Here is a 27,022-nt window from a genome sequence, read left to right on the forward strand (position 1 = left end):
ATATTATCGCACTATAGACTATTGTACCTAATTCCAATTACCAGTTTCGTCCTTCGTACTAGTAACTCACGTTGAAATAATTCTATACCTATTATATAAAAGAGCACCTTACGTACTGTAAATTCAATCTTCACTTCTGCCCGACCAGGACAGATAACATTACTCAGACATGCTATCTACTGTCCGTCCAAGTGGTTATGTCGCAGGATCGTAGAAAGGGGGTAAATCACGTTACAGTTAATTACTTTTATTTAAGTTATTTTAAACAGTTGCGAGTTAGGGAAATCGTGATGCGACGTAGGCAAACAGACGACAGTACCTGTGCGAAAATATGATTCAATATACTGAAAGCTCTTTCGTCACTGGAAAACGCGAACTTATTTCTGGAACGTACTATACTAACTCAATACCTTAAGGCGACTTTGACTGTATACGCTTGGTTCTGTCAGGAGAACAGTTGGAAGTTCACTACTAGAGGGGGTGGGAGTGAAGTACATTCAAAAACTCAGGTACAATAAAAATTGAAGTAAAAATAAAATGATGTCCCTGAATTTCATATCAATATATTTACAAATGACAAGAAATAATTTATCTACAACTTTTTCAGCATAAATAAAGTTATGTAATTTACTATTCAGTGTCATAAATATTTATCTTCCCATTTCCAAACCGATATCGTCAAGTTTCATCACGGCGTGTGTGGTCTTATGCACTCCAGTCTTTCTTCTACATAAAGTATCGAACACAGAGTCATTTAAAACCCATTCTTCCTCAACGATGCGATTAGTCACCAGTGAAATGCATATCGAATTCTTTGGAAAGCAATATTACAGAGACCGGGGGCAGAGCGATGCACATTGTGTTTTATGGAACGTCATTTCCGTTTACTATCAGCTTGTTCAACATTGATCAACTTACTGGTAGATTGATATTGCCTCCCGACAGGGAAGCCAACTTCGAAAGAATGTTTTGATGCTGCAATTATGTTTCCGCAGTGGCAATTCACATCTACATACAGTAGATCACTAAAAGCCAGAGAGATGATGGAGCGATAATGCAGCCCGTGTGTACCGAGATTGTATTTCGGTAGTATTGGTAATTCCTCGTTTCTAGTCCCGTCTTTGTGTACATATAATACGTATGAAGACACGAAATGCTGGAGATATGGAGGCATCACAAAAAAAACAGAGAGTAAATTGAAATAGTTTGAGAAAATGCACAGCTTTACAGCAACATATCCGACACTAGAAATAATTCATAATTAAAACCATTCAAATAAATGTATAAGATTAAAAATAAAACTAAAACAATAAATTCTAAACTTAATAATGTAGTAAGTAAATTTTTACGATTAGAAGAAAAAAACTCAAATATAATTTAATGATAAATTTATTATACTTGTTGATGGACCAAATACTGAAAATAAATTACTTATCACTTTCAATTTATAATTTTGTGGAGGTTCTTCGGTCCTGGGCACAGAAACGCATGAAGTTCAGAACGCACGGGCTATAGTGTTGTGCTGGTCAAGTGGAGTGGGAGACTGAGCGCGCCCTTACTTTATGTCTCAATATGTATTTTCGCCGCGGCCTCATGCTTAACATGCCGGCATCATACAATAACGTGCGGTGTGCTTTTAAAACATAATTTTTCCGACCGATTGTTGCTCTGTAGGTTCCACTCTAAGCGTCACGTTGTCACGTCTACTTCCTCGATTAGAATAAACATTAGTGTGTTATATTGTTAAATGATTATTATTATTATCATTATTATTATTATTATTATTATTATTATTATTATTATTATTTAATATACGAGTACGTTGGCATTCTTAACTCTTAATAAGAACTCTTTAATAATAATTTTTAATCACATACCTTAATGTTCGTCCTCAGCACAAGACATTGCAACCTCGGTTTTAGTCCACGTGGATTAGACAAGTAGGTGTCATTTAATATTATTATTGTTATTATTATTGTTATTATCATTATTATTATTATTATTATTATTACTATTATTATTATTACTATTATTATTATTATTATCAATAATTGTCTTATTTTTTTATACTTTGTACGCCTCATGTATTTTTGACCTGCTGTTCACATTTTATTATGCTTTTTTCTTTCTTTCTCTATGTTATATATTATGTCTGATTTCTTCTTACTTGTTGTTTACATTTTATTATTATTATTATCTTGTTCAGTTTTGTGTGTAAAATTGTAGTGTACTTTGTAAATTTGTAGTGTTTTTGTAACGCAGTTTTTACTCCTGGTTGAGTGTTAGAGAAGGCCGTATGGCCTTAACTCTGCCAGGTTAAATAAATCATTATTATTATTATTATTATTATTATTATTATTATTATTATTATTATTATTAATGGAAGCAGCTTATTGGTTGCAATATTGAAATTGAGGCGAGTGATTGGAGCGGCGACGTAAGAAATTTAAAACAATAATACAATTAAATTTCAAAGACTTGCCGAATGTTATGCACGAGGCCGCTCAAAGACCTGCCGAATGTTAACCATGAGAGCGCGGCGGTATTAAACAGTCTGTCACAGTAGGCACAAAATATATTTAACTCTGTACAGATGCCGTATGTACAGTACATACAATAAATGTCTACCATTAAAGTATTAACGTGAGTTGTAACCTTCAATCAGGTGTCCCTACACCGAAGCCTGTTACACGTACCGCAGCTAGCGGTAATGCACATTACGGAACAACCTGTGCTGCTGCAGTAAACCTTTCCACACCGGTTATGACGTCATTTATACTCCGTGTACTCTAAACCTCATACTGGTTACTCTATGTCCCTAGACTGAAGCCTGGTCATTATATAATAGCAATATTTTGAATTATTTGTCGTGAAATTTCTGTTAATCATCGTTATTGTGGGATCTGTTAGTTGTATTTATTTCTATTGCAATAAGCAGAATGCCTACATATCTTGATGTGGCAGTTTTCAATAATTATGTCCTTTGCAGGTTAGTTACATTCCTTGCAATTACTGTAATATAGGCCTACGTATTTTGTTTGATTAAGAGCTCTTCTTCTGTATGTGATCACGGCATGCTGTAGCATTTTGTAGGCAAACTGTAAGAGCGTGTCATCTGTTAATTTGAAATTCGGTAAACAAACATGGCTTCCCAACGAAAATATTACATTCTGTGTTTACTAAATTTTACAGAGTTTATTAAGCTTTTCTGTTGAAACCCTATAAAAAACATAATGGATTTCATAATTTATAATATATTTAATATGCCTATTATTATTCGGTTGAGAAGCTTTTATCATCCAGTCTGCTGTCAAAAAATCTGAAAGTTAGAATTTATAAAACAGTTATATTACCGGTTGTTCTTTATGGTTGTGAAACTTGGACTCTCACTTTGAGAGAGCAACATAGGTTAAGAATGTTTGAGAATAAGGTGCTTTGGAAAATATTTGGGGCTAAGAGGGATGAAGTTACAGGAGAATGCAGAAAGTTACACAACATAGAACTGCATGCATTGTATTCTTCACCTGACATAATTAAGAACATTAAATCCAGGCGTTTGAGATGGGTAGGGCATGTAGCACGTATGGGCGAATCCAGAAATGCATATAGTGTTAGCTGGGGAATCGGAGGGAAAAAGATCTTTGGGGAGGCCGAGAAGTAGATGGGTAGATAATATTAAAATAGATTTGAGGAGGTGGGATATGATGATAGAAACTGGATTAATCTTGCTCAGGATAGGGACCAATGGCGGGCTTATGTGAGGGCGGCAATGAACCTCCGAGTTTCTTAAAAGCCATTTGTAAGTAAGTAAGTATATTATATTTAATCAATATGACAATGTCGTCCATACTTTCACACGCGTATATTAATAATGCTCTTATTCCACTTGTGTCGTAATTATCTATTATCATACTAATGGTGATGAAATATGTAAAGAATTACACCTAATGAAAATATTTATACATCTTGATTACACAACTTTTAACACTGTATCACTTCGGAATATGTATGGTAAGACTTTCCTATGTTAAATTTCAACGTACCTCGTTTACATTTTTCGACCTTTTATGGGTCATCTTCAGAACTGGTCGTTGTTGGTCTTGGCGCCACTTGTTCTGTTTCCTGTGAGGGTGTGTTCCTTTGGTATAGTGTAGAGTCAAAGAGTGCGTGTGTTCTGAAGTTGAGTTGTGTATTAAGAATTTCGTTGGGGTGTGTTTTCGTGTGTCTGTATATTTCATATTGTTCTAGTGTGTTTAGTTTCTGGCTTTTTGGTTCGATGTGTAGTATTTCCATGTCTGTGTTGATGTCTCTGTGGGTGTGGTTAGCATTTGTGTTCTTCATATGTGGAGGTGTTTTGTAATTTTGTTATGGCTGTGATGTGTTCTTTGTAAGGTGTCTGAAATGATCTGCCTGTCTGTCCTATGTAGAAGTTGTTGCAGGTGTTACATTTGAGTTTGTATACGCCTGTGTGGTTGTATTTGTTTGTTTGTGTGTTCAGATGTTTTTGTAGAGTGTTATTTGTTCTGTATGCGATGTTGTAATTTAATTTCTTGAATGAGGTTGCAATTTTTTGTGTGTTTTTGTTTTCGTATGTTAGTGTGATGTATTTTTTGTGTTCTTGTGTTTGTGTTGTATTCTTATGCTTTTTGTGATTATGTTTTGTCTTACGTATTATGTTGTCAATTATATTAAGGTTGTATCCATTTTCTTGTGCTATGTATTTCATTGTGTTGAGCTCTTCGTTGTAACAAACGTTGTACAACACAGGAAAGTCTTACCATACATATTCCGAAAATATTTATTTAAAAAACGACAAGAGTTATCTGCGATGTGAGGAAAAAGAAATGAGGAAGACAAGAATAATAATGATGAAGCTAATACAAGAAACACAAGGAAATGACGAAACAAAGAAGACAAGAATGGCGAGAATACAGACAACAGGAAAAACATGAAGAAGTGGAAGACGAAGACAACGGAAGGCGATATTGAGAAGTATATGCTTGCCGTTTACAAGGACTGAAATTACATCGAGGTCGAGGATGATGATGACGGACAAATGTCTAAATAGGTACGAGGAATTAGAAGTATTCCTATAAAATATCTATCCCACGAAAACAGATTTCGTCCCATGAAAATTTTAACAGCGTCTCCGGCATCAAACGCGGCGTAATGTTCGGTCGTTCGGGATCATAGTGTTTCATTTTTATTCTTTTTTTTAATGTTATCTTCCAAGCACTCTGCAAAATCTTATTACTAGATCAGGCATGTCAATTGATGCCCATAGGAGCAAGCGCGCGCTTTAGAGCTCAGGAGAGCCTGAGCGCTTTACAGCGGAAAGGAAAGAGACAGACGAAAGAGATGGTATATGCCGCTTGGTCGAGCTATATTCAGGGATGGCCAGCACTGAACTTATTTAAACTGTATCCATGTTAATTTTTAGATTTGCCTGAGAAGTATAAGTACAATATAAGAATATAAGTTTTAATTTTAATGCTCATTTTTCACAAGTTTGATTTTTTTTATGCAAAATAAATATTTCCTCAACTTTTTTTTATATAAAAATGAAATTTTCAGGTATAGGCCTATTTACTTAATAGCCTTACAGAATGTTTTCGTAAATCTAATATACCGTAAATACGTATTACTGGAGATAATGTATTGAAAATTTTGAAAATATTCGTATGGAAATTGTTTGTAAGGAAATGAATTAACAAAGCAGCTACTGTTACATCATAAGCAAAAGATACGTGCCCATGTGTTGTAAAAATGTCAGCTCTATAGCTTCAACACATTTCAAGAAAATAATTTAATATTCTGATGATAGTAAGTTGCTCACAAATATCACCTTAAAAGCATAATGCGATAAGTTTTGTTATGGAATATTAGTTACACCTAAAACAGATAGAGTACCTAGGTAACTTTGCTTTGTACTGTAATATTGTTTTTATTAATTTATTGATTACTTTTACAAGGCTCAAGTTACCATCTATATCAATTCCAACTTATCATGTCATACTCAATCTTTTTTTTTGGGGGGGGGGATATCACTTTCTTTATGAATGATGTGTTTCATTCATTTAGTACAGTATAGTTGTACTACTATGGAATTTATGTGAATATTCTTTCTTAACTCTTTATCATGTTATTAACATTTAAAACGCAAATGCAATATTAAGAAATTGGTACTAGTACTTTTGTTTTGCAGACAATATAGATAATATTAAACAGAAAGAAGCCATATAAAAATAACGACATAACATTTCAATTTCCGTTTGAAGTTTGTGCACCACTGATTTCTTAATCCAACAGGCTGCTTATTCATATACACAACCCTTCCTCTTTCCATACTTAGCGCTTAATGCCCGCTCACGACGTCAAGGTTAGAAAAATGCGCTTGCTTTGACATCACTGTACCAGATAAAGGTAATGTTTTGTACGAAGATGAGATACACAGAATGCAGTCGGGCTCGCTAACGTAACGGAATGTAATTGAAGGCCCTGTAGGAACACCACGTGGACGGCCAGCACGTCGATTGTGGGGGAGAGGTAGGGAACGAACGGTCTATGGGAAACAATGTGCATTTCCTACACCTGTCAACGTCACCTAAATAAAAAAATATATATAAAATAAAAGCAGCACAGAAATCCGCATTGCCTGGCTGGAGAGATATGTCAATTCCAGCCGCAATGCTGACGTCATCCCTTGTGCCGCCAGCCCGTGGGACTTACAACCCCAGCACCTGTCTGTCATAGCAAACCTCCACCCATCAATCAAATCGATTATGCGGCCTAGTTAGGCTAAATCGAGGCCAACCTCTTCCTGCTCCCCCTACATTCAATTACAATATATGGGGTTCGACTATGATTGTTCTCCGAGGCCTAGATAGATGAGGGCGCTCTCCGAGTCGTATATCAAGTCCGCCATAGGGAGAAGATCACACGAATAAATTAATTCACTCTGGTTTTAATTGGGTAGATATATCGACGTGTTCGTACTCCAAATAAAAGCTTGGGCGTCATTGGGAAACCAGGCCTTACACTTCAATAAAAAAATGATCGTTTTTGTTTGCTTCTGAAAAAGGGAGCCAAATAAACGTTCTGACAATCATCCGTCATTTTTATCACAATCCCTTTACAATATCCCAAATAACATAAATGGTTTCAAATAAAAATAGACATAATATCTAGGGTACTTCGTGGTAATTACTGCAATGATTTCTTATTACTATTTCTTCATTTTCATATTCATCATCGTCATGACCAGGCTTCGAGACTTTGGACCCGATACAATAAGTTTACTGTGCATGTACTATAGGTTGTTGACTCGCTGCAGGTGCGAAGGGTAGAGATGTATTCAGGTAGCAACATTGCTATTTAGAGTAGAGTACGGTAGTACGGGGAAACACACACATATGTAGCCTACATTCTGAAAGTAAATATACATGACACAATGACAATGTCAAAAGAATGTGAAAAGCATTTATTCTCCTGTCTTTTATAAGCATTTGTGTTTAAATTGTACACAGTGTTATGGAGGAACTGTACATGTAGCAATTTTAATTTTTTCATTTATCATATTGGTCGTCTTTAGGAAGTGCAGTTACAGTACCGAATTGCAATGTACAAGATACATTTTCAGTGTCTCAAACGTAAATCTTTTTCGGTTATCTGCCAAAGTTTGTACTGTAGAAAGCTGCGTTCTACGTCGCATGACGTGATAGGAGCAAAACGAAAAAACCTAACATCATTGCAGTCTCTAAGAGACAGTCCTTTATTCTCGGGTGACTCTATGTCGAAAAAAAATCGAAAAATCGAAAGAGAATTGGGAGGACAAATTTAAAAGGTACGCAAAACGCGTCCTTGCAAGGGGTTGGGGGCTGTACAAAACTAAATATGTGAGCTCCAAGCCTGTTGGCCAGTAGTCTCACTCCGGGTTACGCTGCTCCACTGAAGGAGCTCTAGAAAATTTTGAAGGGGAAGCCGAAATTGGACGTAACCTCTTAGGTACCACATACGCGAGGGGGACTGAGATTTGATCAAGTGATCACGGAACGGGGCGAGGAGAAGATGGCTGGTGTTTGCCGTTAGGATGGCAAGACGCTGTCATCTGTTGTTCGATGACAAAGCATGTGAAGGCCGTCGGAAGAAGCGCCGTGAAATCTAAATCTGCAATTTGAGAGGTCCCTGTCCTTTCAAATTGCGACAAATTGAGTATATTTAATAGACAATTTATAGGTTCTGAACTAGGGCATACGTCGTTTATAATAAAGGGGAATATATATGGGGAAGGGCATATAGGTCCGTGGCCCATTTCTTATAGGGCTCATCCCGACATTTGTCTTACGCCTGAGGAAAACCACTGAATACCTTGGGCAGGATGACTTGTCTCATATAAGAGACTAGCCAATTTGGCTATTATGTAGGAGGTGATTGTTGTCATGAGCCTTGTTGAATCGTCTCAATTTCGAGACCAGCTATTTGGCTATATGATGGCTCAATTACGAAGAGGGGAGAGAGATGTAATTGTTAATTAGTCCAGTAAGTTGCTGTTTATATTACACAGTGATCCATATCCGTTATTTTTACATAAAATTGATTTCCACTTCTATTTTACACGTTCAGTAACCGGTGTACTTGGTGTCTCATTAATTCTCTGTGTCATTTCCTCAACTAATTTGAGGGCTTCCGGCATCTCTTGCTCTGACTTTTCTAACCGTGTAATAATTTCAGACATAGTTTGAAAATGGGTTTGTATGAAAACCAAATTATTCGTCAGAACCTTCAAATCCAGAGCGTTCTTCTTTGCGAAGGCTATTTCTTGGCGTTCATTCTACAGTACCCCCACCCACTGTACGCTTTACCACTATACTCAGTACGCCGTTATGCGGATTTCCCACTGAAATACTGTATTGGGTCCGAAGTCTCGAAGCCTGGTCATGACTGTCTCCGTGGTCTGGCATCCAGATCTGGAGGTCCAGGGTTCCATTCCCTGGTTCAACTCTCGGTGAATTTTTCTTCAAGAAAAAAAATTGCATGGATGTCTAGAATCTGGAAATTTTTATGAATGTGTGTGTGATTGTGAGTGTGCCGGTTAATACCAATTAGCCAATCTTCAAATATATAAAATACAATATAAGTTATCGCTGGGCAATAACCTGAAAACAAGTTTCAGCGTCACATTGTTGACAAGTAACTCCACCTGTTAGCACAACCATAAAACACTAATAAGTGCTATAGAGTTAACGAAAAAAATATCATTGTCATAAACACTGCCAACTTCTTAGTCATCGTCTTTACCATCGACGTCATTATTCACCACCACCATTATCATCATCACCATCATCATCGTTAAAAAAATGTTATGTTTTATTTAACGACGCTCGCAACTGCAGAGTTTATATCAGCGTCGCCGGATGTGCCGAAATTTTGTCCCGCAAAAGTTCTTTTACATGCCAGTAAATCTACTGACATGAGCCTGTCGCATTTAAGCACACTTAAATGCCACCGACCTGGCCCGGGATCGAACCCGCAACCTTGGGCATTGAAGGCCAGCGCTATATCAACTCGCCAACCAGGTCGACATCATCATCATGATCTTCATTGCCATCATCACTATTATCCTCTTCATCGTCATCGTCAATATTTTTTTCACCATCATCCTCCTTAGCCTCTGATCGAGATTCTGGCTGATATGTACAGCAGTGGCAAAAAAAAAACCGGAACCTTGTTCACTCCAGAGCACGATAGACTGGTAACTAAAACTTTCGTGGTTCGAATCCTGCTGGGAAGAATTTTTTTTTTTTTGTTCCTTATTCAAATTATTTCCCAATACTTTTCGATTGCAGCGATATTTTACTACATAATTAACTTATTATTCGCAGAACATGAATTTTACCAGCAATCGAAAAGTCTTGGGAATAAATTTAAATAAGGAACAAAAAAAAAATGTTTCCTTCCCTGGCAGGATTCGAACCACGAAAGCCTTAGTTACCAGTCTATCGTGCTCTGGAGTGAACAAGACTCTGAAATCAGCTACAAGGGTCGGTCCGGTTTTTTTTTTTTGCCACTACCGTACATAGTTTAAATAATACAAATTTTAAATGTTAAAGTGGTCCATTTTTTGTTCTGCCCAACTTGACCACACAGGAGTCGCTGAGCAGACACAAGTAGTACGCTTTCTACATGCACGCAACTTCATCCACTACAGCAAAAACTCCAGCACTACTTAACCCTGTAGCTTTCTGGGACAAAGTACGGTCCCTAGAAATAAGCACATTGTTCTTATGTCTCAACGGGAAGACAAGAAATTACATACAACCTACGAATACTATACTGTGCATACCTCCACTCGGTAATGGGTTTTGGAATAATATTCTGGGGAAATTCCAAAGATAGTAACAGTATATTTCTATTACAAAAAAGAGTAATTAGAAAAATAGTAGGTGCCAAATCTAGGGAATCTTGTAGGACTATTTAAAAAAAACTACAAAATATAATGCTCATGGCTTGTCATTAATAATCTTCCTTGTATGTCATCGTGAAAACTTTGTAACTAATTCAACAGTTCATAGCATAAATACACGTCAAAAAATGGCTTTCATACTCCATCGGCAAATCTGTCGTGCTATCAAAAAGAAGTGCGTTATATGGCAGTAAAATTTTTTTTAATAGCCTCCCTTTCGATATAAAAAATGAAACTCAAAACATAAGATTATTTAGGGCCAAATTAAAGAAGTACCTAATTTCTCACGCTTCTATTCTGTAGGTGAATTCATGACATTCAATAACACTTCATGAAATTTATTTTTTTAGTTGGTTATTTAACGACGCTGTATAAACTACGAGGTTATTTAGCGTCGATGAGATTGATGATAGTGAGATGATATTTGGCGAGATGAGGCCGAGGATTCGCCAGATTACCTGGCATTCACCTTACGGTTGGGGAAAACCTCGGAAAAAACCCAACCAGGTTATCAGCCCAAGCGGGGTTCGAACCCGCGCCCGAGCGCAACTTCAGACCGGCAGGCAAGCGCCTTAACCGACTGAGCCACGCCGGTGGGATGGAACTGATATTAAAACTTTGTGTTGTACTAGTAGACTATATTGTAAATCTCGTCTCTGTATATTTGATCTAGACTGTGAGTATAAATTAAGACTTTATAATAATATTAGGTTTTTTGACTTGTTCCATATTCTAGCTGTGAAACAATGTATGAATACCATGGAATGTTAATAAATACAATACAATACAATACGATGCAGAACTAAACTTACCAGAAGACACTCACAATGAATTTACAGCTTAAAGTTGGAGTTAAGTCTCTTTTAGAACTGTCTGAACGTTAATATGCTGAGGCAGAAATTATTATAAACATTCTGACCCTATGGTGTTGTCTTTTGGGTGACACGTGAAAGTGAGTTTACATTGCTCGATGATTATCAGTTGTTATAATATTAATAACAGTGACGATAGTGAAACTAAATAAAGAAATGGAAACATGAAACAGGATTTTAATCCGCGTCTACGGTCTTCTAACGCTCCTACACTTAACAGTACTCCCCGCAGAGAATATAAGCAGCCTACATTCAAAACACACTCGGCATTTTTAACTTGGGAGTCATGGAACCTGTATTCCTGATTCCTAACAGTACGGTACTTCACGTCTTGGGGATTTTTATTCTTTTTTTTTTTTTTTTGAGGTCTCCAGTATTCGCCAGGTTATATTTACAACCATGTCACGTTACACCACCGTCATTTGGTTTTAGTCGATCCTACAAGATCCGGGCGGTGGGATTCCTGTCAATGAAAAATTGAAAATGGCAGGCGAGCCAGCGTGGAACGACAACGTCCCTGATCAGATGCGAGCTGCGCTCTAACGCCTGCAACTATAAATTGACCGACTTCAGTTAAAGTCTATGTAATTATTTATGAAGAATTTTATGGTCAGAGGCGTTGCTGGGACAGTTGTCTGGAAAATACTTCGAAATTATAAGTCGTGAGAAAAGTTTTACACTGAAATGAAACTAGAAAGAACGAAAGACTAACAAATACGAAAAATGGACTATTGTATTGTATTTCTCAACATTTCATGGTATTCATGCATTGCTTCACAGCTAGAATATGGAACAATTAAAAAAAAATTAATATTACTATAAAGTAATAGGGTGCTATTCATAGACATTTCGCTAGCCCGCGCTACGAGCGTGCTAAACAGGATTCATATCATATCATAAAGCTGACACTGGTTTATGAATACGAAAAACGTTAGTTCGCTGATCATCCACCGAAAGCCCGCGCTAAGAATGTCTATGAATAGGGCCCTTAATTTATAGTCGCAGTCTAATTGAAATATATACAGAAGAGGTTTACAATATAGTCTACTAGTACAACACAAATTGCCGCGAAACCAGGTGGTCCGGGTTCGAATCCCGATCGGGGCAAGTTACCTCGTTGAGGTTTTTTCCGGGGCTTTCCCTCAACCCAATACGAGCAAATGCTGGGTAACTTTCGGTGCTGGACCTCGGACTGATTTCACCGGCATTATCACCTTCATATCATTCAGATGCTAAATAACATAAGATACTGATACAGCATCGTAAAATAACCCCATAAAACAACACAAAGTTTTAGTATCAATTTCATCAAGCGTTGTGGAAAGTCACGAATTCATCTACAGAATAGAAGGCGTGAGAAATTAGGTACTTCTTTAATTTGATCCTAAATAATCTTATGTTTTGAGTTTAATTTTTTATATCGATAGGGAGGCTATTAAAAATTTTTACTGCCATATAACGCACTCCTTTTCGATAGCATGATAGACTTCCCGATAGAGCATGAAAGTCATTTTGACGTGTATTTAAGCTATGAACTGTTGAATTAGTTACAAAGTTTTCATGATTACATACAAGGAAGATTATTAATGAAAAATTATACTGACAAGCCATGGGCATTATTTTTAAATGTTATGGTTTATTTAACGACGCTCGCAACTGCAGAGGTTATATCAGCGTCGCCGGATGTGCCGGAATTTTGTCCCGCAGGAGTTCTTTTACATGCCAGTAAATCTACTGACATGAACCTGTCGCACTTAAGCACACTTAAATGCCATCGACCTGGGCCGGGATCGAACCCGCAACCTTGGGCATAGAAGGCCAGCGCTATAGCAACTCGCCAACCAGGTCGACCCATGGGCATTATTTGTAGTTTTTTTAATAGTCCTACACGATTGCCTGGATTTGGCACCTACTATTATTCTAATTACTCTTTGTTGTAGTAGGAATACTGTTACTATCTGTGGAATTTCCCTAGAATATTATTCCAAAACTCGTTACCGAGTGGAAGTATGCGAAGTATATTATTTTTAAGGTATTGTTATTTCCTATCTCTTGCATAGATCTAATAGCAAAACTTGCTGAATTTAGTTAGGGGGTAATTTCTTTAATATGATTTTTCCAATATAACACACTATCAATTTTTAAGCCAAGATATTTGGTTGTTGTTGTTGTTTCTATTAGGAACCTATTGTTAATTATTCACCTTGAAATTTGCGAGGTTGAATTTGTACAGGTTTTAAATTGAATTAGGTTAGTTTTGTTACAATTTAATACTAATTTATTGACTGAGAACCAATCACATACTTTGAAGAGAATTTCCTCTGTTGAAGATTGGAATGTGTTGGAGTTATTGGCTGTAATTACTACACTTATGTCATCTGCAAATAATATGGGATGACCTACATCTTATGATGGCGATAAAATGTTGTGATACTTTCTTACTGTACAGTACACCTACGTAGTACCTAACTATTGTTAATCAAAACTTTATTTAATAAAACTTTACTTATTGTAAACATATCAAAACTGCATTTTTCCGTAGTGTGTAATATTAATCAATATTTTATTTAATAAAAGTTAATAAATTACAAAATTATCATAGCTACATTCTCCGTATTATCAATTCACAAACTTTTGCAACCCGATTCTCTTCCATACCAAACTTCCCTCTCCTAAAATCTGCCAAAATACACGAGCGTAGCCACCGGCGTGGCTCTGTCGGTTAAGGCGTTTGCCTTCCGGTCTGAAATTGCTCTCCGGCGCGGGTTCGATCCCCGCTTGGGCTGATGACCTGGTTGGGTTTTTTCCGAGGTTTTTCCCAACCGTAATGTGAATGCCAGGTAATCTACGGCGAATCCTCGGCCTCATCTCGCCAAATATCATCTCGCGATCACCAATCTCATCAAAGCTAAATAACCTCGTAGTTGATACAGCGTCGTTAAATAACCAACTTAAAAAATACAGGACCGTCTCTCTACCATACCTATGTACTCAGCGGGGGTGCATACAACATGTGGAGAACTGACTTGTTTACTTTCTAGGTCAACGTAACGTTCAGCCGGGTTCCAGAATTGTATGACGTGCAGTGCAGATCATCTCGCTATCAGAAAGGAACAGTCGAACGACGTCCTGCTGAAAGCACTAACAATCGACAGTAGACAGACGAATTTCGTTGTTCCTGACATTCACAGTCAGCGTTCTTGGCAAAACTTTATCAGTCGAAAGTCTTTTAAAGATATTGGTCTTGTTTTTCAATTATGTAAGCCCTCTCTTATCAGTGTCATATCTCACGATGAATAATCTACAACTATTTTAAAAAAATAGTAACTGGGATCCAAGGCAAAATACTTGTAATGGAAGATGACTTCAAGTAGGCTATAGAAAACATCGTATGTATGCTAACGGAAATGAAACCTTTTTGAAGATATATATTATTTTAAGTACCGAAGTACATATGATATTTCCATGCAGATATTCTGCGTCATCATACGATGAAAGAGTAATGGAACGGAGAAAAATTCCCTCCGGCGCCGGGATTTGAACCCGGGTTTTCAGCTCTACGTGCTGATGCTTTATCCACTAAGCCACACCGGATACAACCCCGACGTCGGATAGAATCGTCTCAGATTAAGCTCCAACTCTTGGGTTCCCTCTAGTGGCCGCCCTCTGCATTACGTCATAGATGTCTATGAACGTAGGACCGAAGTCCACACATGTGCTGAGGTGCACTCGTTATGAGTGACTAGTTGGCCGGGATCCGACGGAATAAGCGCCGTCTTAAATCATGAAGTGATTTGCGCATATCATATATATTATTTTAAGTACCGAAGTACATATGATATTTCCATGCAAATATTCTGCGTCATCATACGATGAAAGAGTAATGGAACGGAGAAAAATTCCCTCCGGCGCCGGGATTTGAACCCGGGTTTTCAGCTCTACGTGCTGATGCTTTATCCACTAAGCCACACCGGATACAACCCCGACGTCGGATAGAATCGTCTCAGATTAAGCTCCAACTCTTGGGTTCCCTCTAGTGGCCGCCCTCTGCACTACGTCATAGATGTCTATGAACGTAGGACCGAAGTCCACACATGTGCTGAGGTGCACTCGTTATGAGTGAAATGCATGGAAATATCATATGTACTTCGGTACTTAAAATAATATATATGATATGCGTAAATCACTTCGTGATTTAAGACGGCGCTTATTCCGTCGGATCCCGGCCAACTAGTCACTCATAACGAGTGCACCTCAGCACATGTGTGAACCCAAGAGTTGGAGCTTAATCTGAGACGATTCTATCCGACGTCGGGGTTGTATCCGGTGTGGCTTAGTGGATAGAGCATCAGCACGTAGAGCTGAAAACCCGGGTTCAAATCCCGGCGCCGGAGGGAATTTTTCTCCGTTCCATTACTCTTTCATCGTACCTTTTTGAAGATGCTAAATAGTACGTACTAAAATTATGTGATTTTTTATTCACTAGACTTCACTGTGTACCTAAATATACCGCACCCCTCAGTGCATCAGTGTAGCAACTCACCTTTTATGTATCATACAGGCTTATAAGAGCTGTTAGGTCATCTTAAACGTATTTAATTTCACCATTTGAAATTTAGAAGTAATTATTTTATCTAAGCTAGCAACACTAATGCACTGACGGTGCTATATGTAATTTTTTGCTAGCAATATATTCAAATTCTTTTTTTTTTCTTTTTTAATGATGTGAAGTCTATCATGAAGGGAAAAGAAGAATTGCTCGTGACTGCATTTTACAAAGTTGCAAAAGGATCGTGTCTGCAGTTCACCGAAACGATCTCGAGGAGTACCACTCCAATCAAGCAGAAGAGATTAAAAGTTTGCTTTAGAGAAAACGTTCGTGTGATTTTGTGCAGTAAACCATTATTGTTTACTTTTTAGACGTACAATTAAAAAATGGAGCAATATTGTTAAATAAAATGTAAATTTAACATAATGTTCTATTAATGAGATTGAAAGTTTGTATTTGCTGTTCGTTGTGTGTAATAGTAATATGCGTTACAAGAGCGGTATGTTGAGGTTTTCATGTTCGAGGAAAAGATTGAAAAAGCGAAACGTAGTTGAGCTTTTTTAATTTCCGAGAACATGAAAACAAACATACCGTTCGTGTATCGTACATTATTTTGTGCGAAGATCGTTTATTACATACCTGAAAGAGGAATTTCTAATTAGTTGCAATGAAATCTCCATCTTGGTTTCTGTTCAATGACGGCAACTTTGGAAAACAAATATATCTATCTTCAACATTGTTGCTATAAAATGTTTTCTGTGTTTACTATATTCCAGCAGGCCGAGATATACGTCTGTCTTCCCCCCACCCCCCAGTCTATAAATGCGAACTTAAAACAAACGGTAAGGTTATGTAATGATTTATTTTTCATTTTAATATGTTAACAATATTATTTATATAACATATTGCAGTAATAACATCGGTATCTGGAATCTTGTTCATTTTTTCACGGCTTCCTTAATGTTACTTGCATTACAAATGCAGTAGATTTTGTGGTGTCGTAGAGTTTACTTAATTTTTGCAAATATTTAAAAACAATAATTAACAGTGCAGTTTAGGTGAAATTGCAGTGGCAAGTTTCCAATTTATAATTATTACTATGTTAAACGTCTCTAAAAATAATATGTTAAAAGCCTAAAGCAGTAAAATGAATGTCGCGCTTAAGCGGTAAGAAGAGGAAAATTGTTATGTGTGTTACGTTGGGAATACTGAATGTGGTATTTCACACTTACAGCGTATTGGTTTTGTGCGGAAAGCAAGCAAATACGCACGATCTCGCACAAACATTATTTCTCTGTCCGCCCATGCATTAGAACAGAGCATCTGTTTTGTACCGCTATGATGTATCCGCTTGAGCTGTACTGTGTACTTGTAAACCCCCTCCTCCCCATCCAGCAACGTTGCCAAACGTCTAATATTGTAAACTTTATTAATAATTAGTTAAATATTGCAATAAGAAAAAAATTGTGAAGACATTTTGCCTTCCTTATGACATGAATAATCATCAGTTAAAATAATGGCACTTATACCCCTTAAACCCTGTATGTTTATGACCTGAATTTCGTTTTTAAGAGGTCCCTTTTCTCTTTCCGCATCACATGTTACGTAGATATCTATAAATCGTCTTGGATTTTGCGTGTCCAATTCTTAGGAGGAAAGATTATACACACAGAAGATGGACAAAGGCATCGATAAAAACTACTCGGGGTTCAGGACGCTTAAATGTGTACTTCTGCTGAAAAAATTTAATTCGAAGTTTTGTAGTATCAATTAATTTCTCCATAATTCATGTAATATTAAAGTGAAAGGTTACAAGACGTTGTTTGAATATCGGTACGTATTAGTGCTAAAGAGCGAGTGATAGTTGCTATTAACGGACGTAGATGGCACTGTATAGAAGAAACTTCTCATTGTCCAGCCCTGAATACCTCAATCTGATTTGTACAGCCCCATTCGATTGTCTTGAAGTGCTCTCGATTGTTTTGCACAGTTTTATCAGTCCATTGTGCAAGTTTATCCGAGCACTGTACATAAAACAGTCCAGATAGGCTATAGAGCGTGCGAGTGGCCACAGGGTGCTGCGAAAGTAATGTCTTTTGTTTCAGGATAATTTGAAAACACATTTGAAACAATGCAGTTCTGTGTGCGTTATAGAGGTATTCTTTTCTGTTTCGAATACATTATTACTTCATTTTCATATATATTTTTTTCATTTCTTATACCCTTCCCCCCCCCCCCAATTCTTATACCTTCACTCTGCTAAAGCAAGGAAATGCACTATCCCTTTACTTTTTAACTTTGCTCTAGAGTATGCCATTAGGAAAGTCCAGGATAACAGAGAGGGTTTGGAATTGAACGGGTTACATCAGCTGCTTGTCTATGCGGATGACGTGAATATGTTAGGAGAAAATCCACAAACGATTAGGGAAAACACGGGAATTTTACTGGAAGCAAGTAAAGAGATAGGTTTGGACCTAAATCCCGAAAAGACAAAGTATATGATTATGTCTCATGACGACAATATTGTACGAAATGGAAATATAAAAATTGGAAATTTATCTTTTGAAGAGGTGGAGAAGTTCAAATTTCTTGGAACAACAGTAACAAATATAAATGATACTCGGGAGGAAATTAAACACAGAATAAATATGGGAAATGCGTGTTATTATTCGGTTGAGAAGCTTTTATCATCCAGTCTGCTGTCAAAAAATCTGAAAGTTAGAATTTATAAAACAGTTATATTACCGGTTGTTGTGTATGGCTGTGAAACTTGGACTCTCACTCTGAGAGAAGGTCATAGGTTAAGGGTGTTTGAGAACAAGGTGCTTAGGAAAATATTTGGGGGTAAGAGGGATGAAGTTACAGGAGAATGGAGAAAGTTACACAACGCAGAACTGCACGCATTGTATCCTTCACCTGACACAATTGGGAACATTAAATCCAGACGTTTGAGATGGGCAGGGCATGTAGCACGTATGGGCGAATCCAGAACTTCATATAGAGTGTTAGTTGGGAGGCCGGAGGCAAAAAGACCTTTAGGGAGGCCGAGACGTAGATGGGAAGATAATATTAAAATGGATTTGAGGGAGGTGGAATATGATGACAGAGAATGGATTAATCTTGCTCAGGATAGGGACCAATGGCGGGCTTATGTGAGGGCGGCAATGAACCTCCGGGTTCCTTAAAAGTCATTTGTAAGTAAGTAAGTAAGTAAGTAAGTACAATTGTTTACAATTTTATGTTTTTCTTTTAATTGATTTCTAAATTTCTTGACATATATTCTTCCCGTCCACCCATCTGTTACAAATGTTGCTTCATTCCTAATTCTTACTTTAATCTTCTCTTCTTTTTTCCTCGTCGTCCAATCTGATATCTACTTAACTTAGAAACTCTTTTAAACACCTTGATAACTCATCCGGCTGTCTACAGGAGGCCTAGTTCTAATACCGACGAGATCAAACGAAAACATTTAGGCCAAGAGCCAATATTAGAGCAGCTTTCTCGGAGTATATGAATTCTCTCTACCATCAATCTATCACTCCAGCATTGTAACTTGTCACGGGCTCCGTTAACGAAGTTCTTGACCTTGAAAGCACATGTTTCAAGACAGCTAACGCAAGCTATTTAACTTGTTACTTCACCTTGTTAGATTTCAACCTATAACTTAAAATTCATCATCAAATCGCATTTTATAGCTTCTAACATTCTGTAACTTTTTGGTTTATAGTTAAATAATTGTCCACACCTGTGGAGTAACGGTCAGCGCGTCTGGCTGCGAAACCAGGTGGCCCGGGTTCGATTCCCGGTCGGGGCAAGTTACTTGGTTGAGATTTTTCCCGGGGTTTTCCCTCAACCCAATATGAGCAAATGCTGGGTAACTTTCGGTGTTGGACCCCGGACTCATTTCACCGGCATTATCACCTTCATGTCATTCAGACGCTAAATAACCTAAGCTGTTGATAAAGCGTCGTAAAACAACCTACTAAAATAAATAAAAATAAAAGAGTTAAATAATTACTATATAATTTTCATAGTAAGTACGTCATTTTACATATTTATAGGCCTACATATTACATGTCTGTAGCAAATAAAGATCCGCTTATCCACACATCCAACCAACCACCCACTCACCCATTTACCTATCTACCAGCCTGTCTGTCTGTTTGCACTTCATTTCTTATAACGATCTCACTACAGTTCGCCACTATTCTTAAAAGTACAATTTAAGCCGTTTAGAATTTTATATTTTATCATTCAGAAGATCTTATTGGACCATGAAAACCTAGTTGAGTAACCTTTATATTTATAAGAACAAAGAAAAACATTCCAACACATACCGGAAGACTTATCAGCGCTATAACCTCTTAGGAATGTTTCATATAACAATACCTTCATATCACAACGTTTCCAAGACCCAATGCATCATGTCATTCCATAAGCAATAATTATACATTAACGTAAATAATGAACACAGTATGTAGTTCAAACAGAAAACGAACCATTCGTCACTTATATCAAGGCCTACATTCTGAAAAGTTTTGAAGCTAGAAGCCCACCTACGAGTTTCAATGCAATTTATGATCCTTATCAACTGCTATTTTAAAGCTACATCAGAATTTTTTACACATCCATGTGGGTAGGATTATAATTCTAACACCTACGAAGGTCTACTTTTTTATTGTAAGATGAAAGATGAAAGGTGGCTATGGGTTAAATGAATGGGTTAAAATACAATCTATATATATATAATTTGAACTAGTAATGGAAATTACGGGAAAACGGCTGAACGGATTTTAATAAATGACCCCTCATTTTGAAGCTTGGAACCCAAAGCTTTTCAGAAAAATAGTAGTTTTCAGTGAAATGTCAATTTTCCTACATCATTTTCGTATTTTCCAAAATACATCTTTCGTCAGTTTTGAGTACTAATTAATTGCATTTCAGAATAAAACAAAACACAACTGCAATAAACAATAGACTATTACACGAAGGCCATGACCTACAGGATTATTGACATAGAGTTCAGACGGCTCAGATTCTTTCACATCAATATGCCAATATGTCGATCTTCATTTGTGTAAGTTTTTGATAACGTATAAAAAATATTTTACAGGTCTGATTCTCTGGTCTGTAGTTTTCCGAGTACAGCTGTGTATTGGATATAAAGGACTACAAAACTTAAGAATGTTTGATGACATTATTACCATTGAAAATGAAATATTATTGTAGTTAATGCAACACATAATGGTATATTGATGATATGAAAGTGAAATGTTTTGGGGCTTTAAGTAAGTACAAGCAGAGAAAGATTATTTTATATTAGATCTTCATTTCTATAATATACTGAGTAACGGGTATATATATGTTACTGAAAACTATAAAACTTACGTAAGGTACAATATTATTATTAAAAATGAAATACTTTTATAGATATTAATCAAGTAGTGTGGGTCTTTTCCATATAACTTACTTAATGGCGATGTGGAGTAGATATTTATATGTGTCATTGTCTTCAGTATTGGCTTGAGAAAGGACAAAAATTACAGTTTCTAAGGAAATACCAAAATATATAACTTACTGATAAAATAAGAGGCCTAGAAAATTTTCTAATCTCCCAATGATTCCAGCATGATCTCTTAGCAGGATAAAATGATTTTACGCTCTATATTTCAAGCTCTACATGCAGCAGCTATACGAAAATGCTATTGTTCGAAAGCATAGCAAACCTGACATTTTTTTAACTTTCGCCTACAATCCACAATGACCTGAAATAGCTACTGCTATCGTCCTGACATTGATACTTGCGTTTTCACGTTGAAACTCAAAAACTGAAGGTGGACAGGTTCAAGAAAAAGTATTTGGCATAAAAAAACCCATTCAGAGGGAGTATGTTTCATTATTATGGAAGCAAATAACTATCAAAATGACAAGTATTCTTCACTGAAAATAAATCTGAAAAATTTTTAATTGAACGTCTAACGAATTTAGTTTGCAGCAGCATTTGCTGCACAAGCCCTGGTAGAACATTAAAGTGACCATTGTATTTCGTTCAGTATGTCAACTCCTGCTTCGTGAACGTAATTTTGGGTACCCCGAGCAGTTAATAGCATGCTCCGAATTACATCACAGTTAAGACAGAAGTTCCCAGAAATATTTAAAGCTTCACGGTACCCTTATGTCTCAATAATCTTTACCACGGATCTTCTAAGTCATAGGAAAAGACTGACAGTTTCAGTTGTTCGGCTTGAACAAGCTTATGATTTGACTATTTAAAACGAAATAGAAGCTGTAATATAATATTAGCTACATACCAATTAAAATCATTTTAAATTACTATAAAGAACACTAGATATGAGGCGAAGTGTTCAACTAACTTATGAGAATCAATTATTAAGACAAGACAGTATATCTTGGGTCAAGAAACCAAGAACATAACATGAGACACTTGTATTGTCTGTACTCGTGACTTCATTCCATACTGTACTGTATTCTATAGAAGAGATGTCAGAAGGAAGTGAGATAGGGAGAGGAGTACGTCAAGGATGTCCTTTATCACCTACCCTGTTCAACATCTACTTGGAGGATTTAGTGAAGAACTGTTTTCAGAACATGGGAGGAGTGATAGCAGGAGGAAGAAGAATAAAGTGCATAAGATTTGCTGATGATATGGCGTTGTTAGAAAACGAGGAAATGATACCAAGAGATATGCTACTGGAGCTAAATTACAGCTGTCAGCAGTATGGGATGAAGATAAATGCAAATAAGACGAAGAGCATGGTCATAGGAAGAAAAATACAGAAGATAAACTTGCGAATTCTAAATGAGGCAGTAGAGCAAGTGGACAGCTTCAAATACTTGGGGTGTACTATAAGCAGTAACATGAGCTGCTGCCAGGAAGTCAAAAGGAGGATAGCAATGGCAAAGGGAGCTTTTAATAGAAAAAAGGACATCATCTGCGGACCTCTGGAAAAAGCACTAAAGAAGAGACTATTGAAGTGCTTTGTATGGAGTGTGGCATTGTATGGGGTAGATTTTTTATTGGGTTATTTTACGACGCTGTATCAACATCTAGGTTATTTAGCGTCTGAATGATATGAAGGTGATAATGCCGGTGAAATGAGTCCGGGGTCCAGCACCGAAAGTTACCCAGAATTTGCTCGTATATGGGATAGAAACATGGACATTACGACGAAGTGAAGAGAAGCGAATAGAAGCATTTGAAATGTGGATATGGAGAAGAATGGAACGTGTGAAGTGGACAGACAGAATAAGAAATGAACCTGTGTCAGAAAGAGTATGTGAAGAAAGAATGATGCTAAAACTGATCAGGAAGAGGAATTGGTTGGGTCACTGGCTGAGAAGAAACTACCTATTGAAGGATGTACTGGAAGGAATGGTGAACGGGAGAAGAGTCGGGGTAGAAGAAGATATCAGATGATAGACGACATTAAAATATATGGGTGATATTAGAATACAAAGAATGCAGAAAATAGGAAAGATTGGAGAATGCTGGGTTTACAGTGAAAGACCTGACCTTGGGCAGAAAACTAAATGAATTGAATCCTTCAACAAAAGCATAGGTTTACTGATGGATTTAAGTAGTACATTTTTCATTGTATTATTCTTTAGTAAGTTATTTAACGACGCTGTATCAACTGCTAAGTTAATTTTAACACCGATGGAATTGGCAACAGCGAGATTGTATTAGGCGAAATGAGACCGGATATTTATGTGATTACCTAACATTCTCCTTACAGTTAAGAAAAATCACGAAAAAAACGCACCCATGTAACAAAACCAAGTGGGTAACGAACCCACAACCCAAAGCAGTTCCGGATTAACAGACTAACGTGGCTACCACTTCCGCAAAGTTGGTGGCTGTACATCTTATTAAAATGACAATATATTTTATTTATACAAATGTAAACTGAAATGCAGACGAATTTCTAATATTCTGCTGTATAATATAATATACAGTATATATTATGGATAAATACGTTAAAAAGCATACAGCTACAACGTTCAAAGCAGTATTCGATCAGTGAACCACGAAATATAGATAAGCGTTTTGCAATTCTTTGGTACTCGTGGACCGGCAAAAGTTAGGGAAAATTTTCACATTTAATTGTCTTTTAGTGATATTTAACTGTCACTATTAAAGTCTGGAATATTTAAATTCAAAATTTTACAATTTGAATTAAAATTTATAATACTTAATTTCGAAATTTTAAAATTAAAATTGACAAACAGTTTACCTCCTTCTCTCAAAGTCACTGGCATTTGCTCAATGAGACATCCGATGCTGTTTATTTAATAAAATGTTTTCGATTTCTGATCCCAACATTGATACTGAAGACAATGTGGTATCAACGTCCATTCGGTTTTCCTGCATTTTTCTTAATTGTAGAGACGCCGAAAAATGGTTTCGCATGTGTGCGCTTGAAAATGTTACCAATAATCTGAAAGCTTTGTCCTTTGTATTCTTTATTTACAGATATCCAGGGAAGATTCAATGGCTTGGATTTGAATCTAGAGGCGAGTTACATTGCATTTTATTTTCTTCTTTCTTCAAAATCCACAGAAACACAATGTATACTGAAATAATTGAATCTATGAATTTTCTTCGGACCGGCAAAATAATTCCGCGGACCACCAATTGAAAAACGTTTATACAGATTGATATGAATTCTACGGGGACAGTCATTATCCTCAATACAGTTGTGTAACAATGTTACAAGAAAACACACTTAATGAATTTAACGATGATAATGTCATATCGCTCTTCTGGAGGAACAACGATGTAAGTGCAACATAGAAAGTTTTTCAGGAGAAGCAATATATTACTGCAAATTTTATTGCTATTTCTCATAAAAAGAATTAGGAAGGAATGGCTGTATCCATGGTGATAATTCTCCTTTACCAATTTTTTTATATGAAAACACCGAAGTTTGCAGTAATATACTGAATTAGATGATGACATCACTATTATCAGAATTCTGACTTTGATTGTTTTTCTCCTGTACTCTTCATATATAAATAATAAATATTAAAAAAATATATTATGACAATCAAAATAAAGCAAGATATTATAATTTATGGCTACTTCAAAACATTACTGTCAGATAGGGGTGTTTTAATATTCGCCCCAATTTTGCAGTTGGGTCATTTTTCCTCCGAAACAGCGATATTATATCTGCAGTACTCGGGAAAAGTGACACAAGTCAGTTTCCACAAACCTTTTTTGATAATTTATTGACAACTTACGGAACATCTGCTCGCTTGGAAAAAAATACGTAAGTAGGCCTATTTCTCACATTACAGTAATTCATACAGAAAAAAAATCAAATCGACATAAACCAGTGTAAGTTGTCAATAAATTATCAAAAAAAAAAAGGTTTGTGGAAACTGACTTGTCACTTTTCCCAAGCACTGCAAATATTCGACATCTCTGAATACGCCATTCCACAAAGATAAATGAACTGAGCCATCTGTTATCAGAGATATGAAGGTTAAATAAACCCTTAACACATGGTTACGTTTGCGAAATAATAACATCAATAAAATCAGACATATTGTATTAAAACTGCTCTGCAAAAAATATTGGCATGCCTTTATACATAAATAGAGTAGTTGCCCCCTGTTTAATTACATATTATTAAACAAGAAAATCTATATTAACTAAATTAGAAACGAATTTATAATATCATATTTTATATATAATACATCTACTACGAAGAAAAAAACTTTTAAACGTATATAAATTACGGCACATCCCCTAAAAAATTGGTATTATTAATTTAATAATAAATTCGTTTAATAGTAAAATTACGATATAGCCTTGAATGCTAGATAAACTGAGAGAAAAAATGTTAAAATTGAGGGCAGTACATTGTGTATTTTTAATTACAAATATACCTCAACTGGCCCGTATAGTATAGATTACATTCCAATTAACGCAAAACTTCTAAGAAATAGTATATTACGATAAAAGGTTGGGAAGTACTTTTTACAAATTCGAAGAAAAGTTTAAAAATCGAGCAGAGCGAGTTTTTCAACTTCCGAGATTTTGTAATGCATTTCACAAACGTTATTCTACAACATTTTTTGCACGATCATATTTTTAAAATTACAAATACAATTATTTTCATTGAAAATTTAGAGCAATATTATTCCAAAGCCTTCGCAAAAATGCATTATAATGGTAACCAAGTAACAATAAGTGCACTGTAATAGGTCTATTTCAATATAGTTTTATGTTATGAAGAATGGTTTCCATAGCAACAAGTTTCTGTGTGGGAATTATAACTTTCAAGACCTAACAACAATAGCTGTAAATACTATAAAAAAAACACGACCATATAAAAAAATAATTTACTTCGAAATTTAGTATAAAATAAATAAAAAGTTCAGGCTACAATAGACGAGTAAAAAAGTAAAAAAAATAGTATTGTCAATATTATTCAGTAAAATTAAACATAAGAGTTAACCTTACTTTGTAACCACACTGTTGGCATGCCTGTACAGATGGTCGCTGTCCACGACTGAATTATAACCCTCTAATCGCAGCATACTCTTCCAAATAAATGTAAACCTATGTAAATAACACTGATACAAAGATATATCTTCTTTACAAACACTTTGAGAACGTAAGTAAATCACTTTACATAACAACCACGAAATAACGCGACAGAAACATTTTGAAAATCGAACGCAGTATTTGTGACAAGCAAACGACATGCACGCATAGCGAATCTCTTCACTCTAATACACTAGCGCCCCCAACCCTTCTCAACGGCCTGAAAAGTAACTATGATGTGACGTCATATATTAGTATAGGAAGTCCGTAAGGAATTGCAAGGGAAATGCAGCTCGATTCAACGAACTCCGTAAACAAAAAAAGGGCGATATTATAACATAATAAAAGTAAAGGCCATCGATGTCAGAAGCGTCTTAAAAATAAAACAAAAAGGAAGATGGAGTAAAATGAACTACAAGCGTGTTGGAAGACATTCCTGTACTTCCAAATGCGAACTGATACTTGCTATGTGTGCAAGAACTTGGGCGTCAGGCAGTGGTAAATGAATTGCTTTTAGGCCAGGATTGGGGGTTGGAATAATACCTAGAACAGAATATTTATCC

The 27,022-nt window shown here is 36.3% G+C and overlaps 1 protein-coding gene across 12 annotated transcripts in view; it reads right to left on the reverse strand.

Moving 5' to 3' along the window:
• The window catches only part of LOC138700306 (CUGBP Elav-like family member 2), a 1,672,689-nt gene extending 1,646,222 nt beyond the window's left edge, over positions 1-26,467 (reverse strand). For all 12 annotated transcript variants that reach the window (XM_069826845.1, XM_069826839.1, XM_069826850.1 and 9 more), the window contains exon 1: positions 26,376-26,467. In XM_069826845.1, coding sequence (XP_069682946.1) covers positions 26,376-26,452 — 77 coding nt within the window. In that variant the 5' untranslated portion in view covers positions 26,453-26,467. The remainder of the gene's footprint in view (positions 1-26,375) is intronic.
• Between the last annotated feature and the right edge of the window lie 555 nt (positions 26,468-27,022).

This window comes from Periplaneta americana, chromosome 5, assembly GCF_040183065.1.
Source record: "Periplaneta americana isolate PAMFEO1 chromosome 5, P.americana_PAMFEO1_priV1, whole genome shotgun sequence".
Classification (NCBI taxonomy): Eukaryota; Metazoa; Arthropoda; class Insecta; order Blattodea; family Blattidae; genus Periplaneta; species Periplaneta americana.